The 10,638-nt window shown below is 40.8% G+C and overlaps 1 protein-coding gene across 3 annotated transcripts; it reads left to right on the top strand.

The window, feature by feature from the left end:
• Window positions 1-390: 390 nt before the first annotated feature.
• On the top strand, window positions 391-8,989 carry hhatla (hedgehog acyltransferase like, a). Of its 3 annotated transcripts, XM_084911713.1 has the most exons (13): window positions 391-604; window positions 1,598-1,725; window positions 3,172-3,239; window positions 3,338-3,451; window positions 3,890-3,910; window positions 4,149-4,343; window positions 5,196-5,405; window positions 5,862-6,033; window positions 6,329-6,473; window positions 6,575-6,610; window positions 6,702-6,903; window positions 7,391-7,532; window positions 7,791-8,989. In XM_084911713.1, exons 2-13 carry the CDS (start codon window positions 1,620-1,622, stop codon window positions 7,931-7,933), a joined length of 1,554 nt encoding a protein of 517 aa, XP_084767839.1. In that variant the 5' UTR covers window positions 391-604; window positions 1,598-1,619; the 3' UTR covers window positions 7,934-8,989. The 3 variants fall into 3 exon arrangements, with proteins under 3 accessions (XP_084767839.1, XP_084767840.1, XP_084767841.1); XM_084911714.1 differs by lacking the exon at window positions 3,890-3,910; XM_084911715.1 differs by lacking the exons at window positions 391-604; window positions 1,598-1,725; window positions 3,172-3,239; window positions 3,338-3,451 and having other exon boundaries at window positions 3,490-3,905.
• Window positions 8,990-10,638: the final 1,649 nt, after the last annotated feature.

The following is a 10,638-nucleotide window of genomic DNA, read 5'->3' as shown; positions in this document are numbered from 1 at the left end:
AATTCCCCAAATTCCTTAGGCATTTAATGCGTTTTATAATATGGCGGTCGCGACGATATCACAGAGTACAGAAAATTATTTTTAAAAACAGAAAAAAAAACAATTTCTTTCAAATTGTAGAAACACTGCCTTTGTTGCATCTAACCGGAAAACGTGAAACACTTGGGTCTGTAACAGTAAGTGCAATCATATTTCACTGCACTTTTAACATCCGCATATAATTTATCAAGTCAGATCCATTCTATCTTTGATTGGCTCTCAATTAGGCTAATTGCTACTGATTGACTTTCTTTTTTCGTCGTTATAAACCATGTTTGTGAGTAAGATCCGATGGACACGGTGTGGACCACCCCTCATTGCGGTGCAGTAGTGGTGGATAAATATATCCCCCCTCCTCCTCCTCCTCTTCCTCCTCCTTTCGTTGGGTCCGCAACATCCTGACTGCCAGAGGCTGGTGATCAGAGGCAGCGGCAAAGCCCCCGCAAGACGAATGAAATGAAATCTGCTTTTGCCGCCACCTGCTTTCCCCCAATTTCTTTGGTCTATTGAAGAACTGGCTGTAAACACTGCTGCCCTCATCCTGACACTGTAAAGCGGATATAAGGTTAGTAAAACAAGTCTTGTATTAATGCAAAGTGATAAATATGACGGAAACCACCAGGGGGGGAACAATCAGAACAAACAGCCGGTGTGTTGTCGACTCTGTGCGCACGGAGCATTGAAAAAGTAAGCCTCAATTTATATGCATGCCGCTTTGCGGGGGATCTGCATAGCCATGGTTACATCTTGGCACTGGCATGCCACACTTGTTCGTCCAACTCCTTTAAGTTCAACTCAAAGTGCGCCACATGAGCATGAAACACACGCACTAACACAGCCAGGAACCCGGGCTGTCCACCTGAAAACTAACGGTTTTCCCACTCCAGTGCGCCATTCTTGGCCATTCCAGTTAGGGCTAATTATTCTGTGAAGTGAGTCCCCAGCGCCTCTCAGATCACATAGCACTGCAGCTGCCCTGCTATACAGCAAACCAACTGCAAGACAGTACTATAATAGGAAGGAGAGGTAGGGTTGCGCAGCTGACGGTGCTGATTCCGAGGAGCCAGAGCTCTGAAGTCCTATTTAAGTCACTGGGCTGTCGATCCTGGAAGCTTATTAGTAAAATACCACCTCGGTGAAACACCCCGGTCTGTCTCAGACCAGTCAGGAACTTGTGTTATTACTGTGCTGACCCGTTTTTGTGGGTGTATAGTTTCTATAGGCACAGGCTGATTTCCACTGGGTAACACTGCCATGGACATCTACCATAAAAATAAACTGTACTGGGTTTCTCCTCATGTTTTGTCCGGTTAATCCTGCGGAGCATTTTATTTATCGAGGAACCTGTCAAAGTGCATGCTTTCATACTGACATGTCACAGCAAACTACAATGTAACAATTTCCAAAGAATAACCTGGTTCAGTAAAATAAACTTTTTAACCCTGCTATCGCATTTCTCTCAGAGTTTTCCTTTTTTTGTTTTGTTTTCTGTTCATTTATACTGGGTCCATTCACTTAGGTCTAACATTATGTGGCTGATTGCTTTTCAACCCATTAGGCTTCAAGTGTGCAGATTCACCATGGGGATCAAGACTGCCCTCCCTAGATATGAGCTGTATCTCTACACAGCTGTACTTGCTGTGGCCTTGATATGGGCAGGCAGTTGGATATTTGAAGCTTCAAGTGGTGAGTGCACAACGTGTCAAGAGATGTCCGGAGTGCATGCGCGCGCGCACACACACACACACACACACACACACACACACACACACACACACACACACACACACACACACACACACACACACAGGCTGTCAGTGTAACTGAGAAAGTCCAAAAAAAAAAAAATCAATATCACAGTGCTTTAACATTTATAGAGGGTAATTGAAATCCACTAATATTCCCTAAAGTCGGAGTGAATGGACACTTTTATGCACCTACTATCAGCTTTAGGAGCACAATTTTCACTCATGATCTGATAAATGTCACTGAAAGCCAAGTGACAATGCAATTCAATTCCAATGCAATTTAAAAACTGCCTCAAAAAGCACCGTCCTACATCCTACAACAGTGCTCCATTTAACCTAAAACAGGGCAGAACAAAGTTCATTTAGTAGATGAAAAGAGACTGCTTCCCCCCAAGGAACTCCTGCGTGTTCTTATTATGTGAAGACAATTTGAAAAAATGGTCCACTTACTCTCTAATTATTTCCCAGATGGAGATAGTTCTGACTAAGTTACACTGAGCCAACTAACTCCAAACCCTTCATCCTGAAATAACACCAAATGTTTGCATGTATTCAGACTATGACATGCTTCGACCAGCCTCTTCACAAACTGATCTGAGTGGACTGAGTGCAATCGGGTGACTGGTGCTGTCTGTCACCGTTTGTGCTGTCATACAGTCTAGGTGTCAATCATCATTTTAGTCCAGATATTTTTTCTCCTTCAGTCTCTGTCTCTTAAAATGGTCATTTGTAATACTCAGGTCTGCATGCTACAGTAGCGCTGTATACTGGCAATAGTAGTTTGGCTGTGTTCCCAGAAGTAAGAGGCTTTCCCCGAATGACCCTTACATTTTGAGGCTTCTCCAGCTTTGGCTGGAAAAACCTACTCCCCACTGTGGTGGTGGTGGTGTAGGTTGATCACATTTGTTGCTACACTGATTGCTTCAACTTTGGTCACCACTGCGATTGTTTTTGGTGTTGTGTTTGTCATTTATGTGTTAGCGCTTTGTTCAGGTTATATAGAAAACTACTCTCCCTGCAACAAGATTATGTCTACATGAGACTAGATGTCAGCCTCAGAATAGAAAGCTCTGCAGTGAGTGTATTATGTAATATTTGGTGTTATAAAATAGACCAGAAGTGCTCTCAGGCCCTTAAATTTGCAATAATCCAATGAACACACCAAAGCTATTCAAGCTGTGACTACCTGCACGACTGTTTTCTTACAGAGGAATAACCAGCTCATATAAAAATGCCCAAAACAAAGCTGCTCAAAGCCTGGATTCCCCAACACAGAGGCTTTACAGTGTCCTGCCATTACTTAAAGCTGTTTTGCATTATTAATAAAACACCTCAGCATGCACAAATGGAGGTTATCGTTTTTTTTGTTTGTTCGTTTTTTCAGAAAATGCAAACAGAAAGTCCTTCAAAGAAAGCGTCAAACCAGGATGGCATTATTTTGGCAGGAAAATGGTAAGTCCCTCTTCTTCATGTATTCTCTATACGGCTGCACAGCGCCATGTTAAGCGAGCGGTTGTTATTTGATCCTAATGCATTTTTCCTTGCTGTAGGATGCTGCGGACTTCGAATGGGTGATGTGGTTCACGACATTCCGCAATCATATCCTTTTTGCTCTCGTTGGTCATGTGATCTTTGCCAAGATATTTTCCCTGGTGGCTCCAAAGGTGCGCGGGTGTGAATGCTCACGAGATACTCCTAGGTTTTGAATAAATACATGTGCAGGCTCATGGTGCTTTTCTCTGTAAATATGTATGAAATACATATTTGTGTGTGCATGTGTGCTCAAGTGTGAAGAAAGATATTACAGTAAATGCAAAGCTGCATTCTGCTGATGTGAACAGAAGGCCTTGAAGTGATTAATTAAATGTAGTTTTATTCTATTTTTATTCAATGAGATGTTTTTCTGTTCCAGAGCAAAAATGTTTCTCGTGGCTTTTATTTGAACCTCAAGGCCTGACAGATTGACTCAACACAGCATGAGCTGCTTTCTTTGATACCAAGTTCCCATCTGTTGAGTCTCTGCTGTGAATATCTGGACATATTTAAAACAGTTCATCATGTTTTAAACATGTTTTCTGTCTTGTTTCATGTTTACAATGAAGATTGGTATAAATGGATGTAAGGTAACATTAAAAGATCTTAGAATTTCACAACATTTGCCATGCATTTCATTTAAATTGTGCATATGTGGACTGTAGATTTGTTTTCATTGCCCTGTAATTTAATCTTCCCATCCTTAGGTATTTTCATTTTTTGCAGTTTCATGAGTGTTATTATACTAACACCACTCTTCATGTGTGTTCCTGAATTCTGAACTATATCCTGATATCTTGACTAATTTTGGCTCCTTCTTATCCACAGCACAGATCCTTGGTCTTTGGGGTGTATGGAGGTTTGGCAGTCCTGGTTACGATGGGCTGGACTTTCTTGGCTCTGGTTCTTTCTCATTGCATCATACTATACAGCGTGGCTATATTCAAAAGTAAATGGATGTGCTTCGCTGCAGGCTTGTGTACGCTGGCCTCCATCAAGCTGGAGCCCTTTAACTCCTGGCAGGTGAGGGAATGGTAGCAAAGTAGAAGTTTAACAACTTCACCTACTTCCAAAGTCCAGCAACGCATGTAATAAATACTACAACATTTGTGCTCGACCACCACATTTCTTCCTAATGATCCTAATGGAAGTTCTTTCTGCCCGTCCCTGAGCCTGGTTCTGCTGGAGGTTGCTTCCTGTTAAAAGGGAGTTTTTCCTTCCCACTTTCTCTCAGTGCTTGCTCATGAGGGGTCATTTGATTGCTTGGGTTGTCTCTGTATTATTGTAGGGTCTTTACCTTACAATATAAAACGCCTTAAGACAACTTCATTTGTGATTTGGTGCTATATAAATAAAACTGAACTGCAACTTTTCTGGAGTTTAGCTGAGTTTGTAGGGGTGTTTCCAGGATTTTCCAAAATGTGGTGATTTAGACTCAGAAGCAGTTATTGAAGCCCACTAGAAATAAGTGAGGTTTATTGGAAAGAAACAACCAATAAAACCATTTGAAAATTGGTTGAATTTAAATGCAGACAGACCTCCAGCCTCCCTAAACATGCACTAGAAAATGTGAATGCCCTGTAGCATCATAGTGTTCACATTGCTACACACAGTTGTTGTTGGCCCCCCTTTATCCACACCCCTGTGAAAGGTTTCAGCTGTAGGTGATCTTATAAGCGTTACCAAACCGGAGAACGATCCCAAAACACTATAGATAACATTACAAATTATAGTATTTGGTCTAATATGTAATGTATGGGCACATGATTACAGTACTGACAGCATACAGCTTCTGCCAGATTGTTATTGTCGTCCTTATGCAGACTGCTGTTTGAGGCTCAGAATAACTTTTATCCTCCCACTGCCCCACAACAGGAAGCCTTGGTAACTGGTTCCTTCAACCTCCAAGATATCCTGTTCTATGGCGGTTGTGGCTTCAGCATTATGCGCCTTATGAGTTTTGCTTTAGAGAACTGCGAGAAGAAGGAAGGCAACTACACGTTCTCAGACCTGGTGAAATACAACTTCTACCTCCCATTCTTCTTCTTTGGACCGATAATGACATTCGACCGGTTTCATGCCCAGGTGAGGATTGAAATCAAACGGAATATAAAGATAAACTGGTGTTTTTTTTAAAAAAGAAACCCTAATATTTCTTTTAATCAACAGTAGGTACATCTATTCTTTAATTAACTATTTTATTAATGTGAATAATTAATTGGTCCAAAAATAGTTACAAATCTGTAACTCTGCTATTCTGAATGGTGTAATCATCAAATATTCAAGTTTCTATGGAGTATGGCAGGGATAGCTCAGTAGTCGCCCCGTGATCGGAAAGTCAGGGGTTCGAATCCCCTAAACGGCTACCTGAGCAAGACAGTGTCCCTACACACTGCTCCCCCGGTGCGCCTGCTTAGTGGCTTCCCTCTCTCAAATGCAGAGAGAGTCATTTCCCCACGGGGATCAATAAAGTATACATTATTCTATAATTCCAACAACAGCATGTGATATGTGGGTTTAGTGGAAGCTTTTGTTCTGCAGGCAAATAACACTCAGCTGATCCGTAAAGAGAGGGAGATGTGGAACATCACCACCAAGGCCTTGTTGCACCTGGGAGGTATTCTCGTGGTGGATGTCTTCTTCCACTACCTTTACATTCTGACGATACCCAGTGACATGAAGCTGGTCGCTAAGCTTTCTGACTGGTCTCTGGGTGAGTAATTAAATCCAAAGCTTTTTCCTTTCTTTCGCACTTGCACTGAAGTTTTCTTGCTTCAGTCATTTGATTTTTTGTGGTTTGAAATAACATTGTTATTCCCTAAAATCATACTATTTCCAAGGAAAATCAGTGAAAAAATGAATAATCTAAAATTGTAATGAGACATCATTTCAAGTTAATCTGCTACTGGAGGTTTTCTCAGAGGCAGGACTTTAAATAAATGCCTGAAAAGACTGTGGGATATATTCTAATTAGGAAAGATTCAGATTTGTTTTTATGTGATTTACAGCTGGACTGGCTTATTCCAACTTGGTGTATGACTGGGTGAAAGCGGCTGTAATGTTCGGCGTCATCAACACCGTGGCAATGCTGGATCACCTGGACCCTCCTCAGCCTCCCAAGTGTATCACCATGCTTTACGTCTTCGCTGAGACGTACGTGCGACTTGCATCAGCAGTGTGAAAGCACAGTGTAGTTTTTTGGTTCGCTCTGCAAAGTGTATTCAAGTATTCATGAAACTTTGTGTCTTTTGTAGGCACTTTGACAGAGGCATCAATGACTGGCTGTGCAAGTGAGTGCATGGATGATTTAAATTCATGGGCATAAAGAACCGAACACGGTATAGACAAGATGATTTTGACTCATCGTTGTGTCGCGTGCAGGTATGTTTACGACTACATTGGTGGAAATCACAATCAAATCTTCAAAGAACTTCTTGCAACCATCTGCACTTTTGCCGTCACCACCCTGTGGCTGGGCCCATGTGAACTGGTTTATATCTGGTCCTTTTTCAACTGCTTTGGTCTCAACTTTGAGCTGTGGGTTGCCAAGTTCTTCTCCCTTCCACCACTTTCTACCATAGAGGTGAGAAACGATAAGGCAAATAGTAAGGCCCCTAGGCATGTTTGAACATGGATGGAAATTCTTGCCTTGAATAACAATTTGTGTCTGATACATTTAAAGAAAAAATTAAATTACTTGGTAAAAAAAATTCTTTAGAATCTTGACACAAACACAGGAATCTATCAACATTTTGTCATCACATTTAGCCACTGGATAGACCTTAATACAGTACTGACCTGAGAGCAACAGGATCAAAAGTAAGCTGAGCGACACGATTTTGAGGTGTGGAACTATTTTTATTCATTTAAAAAGCCATTATTAAAAGAAGTGGATCTACTATATTTGCCCCAAAAATATAATAGACAAGAGAAAAGCAAAACAGATCCTAATTTAAAGATGGACTAAGCATCTATCAAACATATCACAGGTCTGCAGGATGGCAGCAGAATTACATTTTTTCTTTTTCTATGTTAGTTGTAATTTTGTGCTCTGTTGTGTCTTCTGTTAGAGTGCCATGGGTGAAGCCATGTCACGCAGGATCCGCGGTTTGTTCAATGCGGCCAACTTCTGGGCTATCGTCCTCTACAATGTTCTCTCCCTGAACAGTTTGGAGTTTGCCAAAATGGTGGGAAGGAGACTGATTTTTAAAGGTGGGGAACAACATCAGTATGAGGGTTTTTTCTCAGTTCCAAAAGCACAGAAAAACAAGAAAAGAAAAAACTTGAGGGGCTTAATGCTCCACAGATCATTTGACTTCAGCATCGCTTCTGTTTTCTTCATAGCATTAAACATTCTGTGACACAACTCTGACAGGGCTTGTTCACTGGATTATCTGCAGTATTTCCTTTAAAGTTGTGCTTTAATGTTCTCATCCCCCCCTTCCTCCTTCTTCTTTGTCCTATTGTTAGGTTTTCCTCTGTCAACCCTCTCTGTGTTACTCGTGACCTACTGTGGTGTGCAGCTGGTGAAGGAACGAGAGAGACAACAAGCCTTGCTGGAAGATCCAGAGCCAGTGAAGCCAGTAGATGGTGGCAAAGAAAAAGCAGAATAACCTGGCAGAGAAACAGTTTCACAGACTTAATGGTCAATGGGCGCTCACGTGGTTCTATCCTCGGCCTTGCAAGCTGTAACAGAACCATGCTGGTTAACAGCCATTCACCACCTATATTGTTCACAAGCCGGTGTTTTTCCTTTTGTTTGTCGGAAGCGAGGCAATGATTCGAACTGTGAAAAATCCGCAAGTGCACTTGCTGTTGATAATCAACACGTACTTTGGCACAAACCCACCGACAGTGCATTTAGTATTTGTATCAATCTGGACTAAAGATTGTTTAAAATATATATCTATGCATATATATCTATATCTATATAGATATATATATATATATACTAACTAAAACTATGTTTAAAAGTACTTAAGGACATATAGTATTGTAAAGGAAGAATTACTTTTGGTCTGTGTGGTTCTGTTCTCCTTCACTTTTATTTCTTCTTCCTTTTTTTATCACCATCTTTGTTTTTTATTTCATTGAGATAGTTGAGATCCAATCTTATTGATCTGTAATCAAGCTAAAAGGGTAAAACTTGAAGAAAACTTGAAATCAGGGCGTCATAAATGGAGTGCAATAAAGAAAATAAAAAGGGTGCTATGGAGGTCCGCCACATAGCTTGCAGCTGATTGTAATGTACAGTATAATTGTTTTACTCTTACTAAGAAAAATATATATTACGGTAAAGCACTGGTATTTTAGTTTGATTATGTATCAGATCTCCTGTGATACTGAGTACTGAATGTAGCTAAGTCACTGGAAACCATTCAAAGAATGACTGCCTTACTCTACTACTGTCCACAGGAGATTACTGTAGGTGTGGCATTTTGGTCCATCTCTCCTCGGCCCTCACTCACATAATAAAGACCCCCACTTGAAATGCCAGAAGCCCAGCAGGGGACATGGGTCAGTGTTTTGCTGCCTGTCAACAAAACCTGCTGTGTGTCTTCAGTGCAGCAGTCAGAGAGAGAGAGAAAAAAACTTGATGCAATGCTTTTTCCCACTTAGATGTTCATTTCAAATGTTTGACTTGTAATAAAGTCGTGTTTCGTCCAGAAGGGACACTCCTGCTGTGAGTTTGTTTGGTTGCTATTTGCAGTGAGATTGCTGTGTGTACATGTATGCACCTATGAGCTGTTCAGGACGGTCTGCATTAAAACGTTTGAACAAATTCATTCTCTTTGAATGGACGAAAAAGGCTTTCCTGCTGATTTGTGAGACACTGCCATTCATCACCACCAGATGGCCCAGTTTGTCCAAAGTTAATTTCTGCTATTTCCTTTGTGGTTACAGCATGGATGATTAAAAACATCCAATGTTTGCTAAACTTTTCTTTTGGCCTGTCCGACAGTGTAGCAATTGTTGTCTGAAGGCCAAAAAATGCCACACAGATTTACTTTCCCACGTGGACCATTACCGTATTTGCTATAATGGTCCACTTGATAGTTATGTTTCATTAGAATTTTATCAGGATTTTTAATTTTGAGTTATTATAATCACAATGGACAAGAAAACAAAGAAAGAGAAGATGGGAAGAAAGAAAGAGGGAGAGAAAGGGACAGAGAAAAAAAAACATCAACAACAGAAGTGGGACAAAACCACTTCTTTGCCAACAGGCTACACTACATGTCAGGATGGTTAAAACATACCCTCTTAGAAAAGCCCGGGCCAAATTAAGTAATTCACTTGTATTTGTTGATGAGTGTCCCTTTTATGAAACCAGTTTGGCCAGGCAGTATTATGATGTGGTTTATCTTCTCTAATCTTTTAGAGTTTTGTGACGTCAGTAACCAATACAGTGTGACACCCAAAAAGCATTGTTGGCTTCATGTTGAGGTTTACTGGCACAGAGCACAGAGAATTATTTAACACGATTACTTAAACTTTTGGTATTTTTTTTAATGCTGCTGGCAACCCAAAACGTCCGCTATGCTGAAGCTTTATGCAGCTACAATGTGTCGTCTTAGTTTATTTGTATAGTGACAAAAAAAGAAGAAGCTTGGCAAAGAATAAGGCTATGTGAGATTTTAAACTTTGAACTGTTTTGAGTTTGAGGTTCATAAATCAGACGCTGATGCTATAGTGGTGTAAATCTTTATATGGCCCATGCATGTCAAACCTCTTTTATCTTGTGGGCCCAGAGAGCGCACTTTGAGCTTGGACCAGTGAAACTCCCCTTTCTATCATTCAATTACACGTTTATTCCCTGGGAAGGATTAATGTGAGCGGAAAAGGTGCATTTACGACAGTATTTCTTAGTTTTTCAACATGATAAATGGATTATATTACATAAAAGTTTAGGTTCATTGCCTAGACAAATGTTTTAGTGCATATCTGTATGGTAGGTGGTGAAAAACAGGAATCTTGTTTTTGTATGGTATGGGCCGTCATGTGGGAGGTCTTTAACAATAAGAAAAACTGTAAAAGCTGTGAAATTATAGATAAAACTTTTATATCCTCCTTCACATTTTCCAAAGCCTTTCAGACCGTAGTCTTTGATGGGCTGATTCTGGTACCCGGGGCTTTTGTTAGACATCCCTGATCATGACTTTTTATTCTATACCAGGGTTAGGCCACTCCAGGCCTCGAGGGCCAGTGTCCTGCAGATTTGAAATCTCACCCTGGGTCAACACACCTGAATCAGATGATTAGTTCATTATCAGGCCTCTGGAGAACTTCAAGAGATGTTGAGGAGGTCATTTAGCCA

This window comes from Perissodus microlepis, chromosome 18 (genome assembly GCF_051167445.1).
Source record: "Perissodus microlepis isolate ML-2025 ecotype Zambia chromosome 18, ASM5116744v1, whole genome shotgun sequence".
Classification (NCBI taxonomy): Eukaryota; Metazoa; Chordata; class Actinopteri; order Cichliformes; family Cichlidae; genus Perissodus; species Perissodus microlepis.
This window is presented reverse-complemented; position numbering and strand designations above follow the sequence as displayed.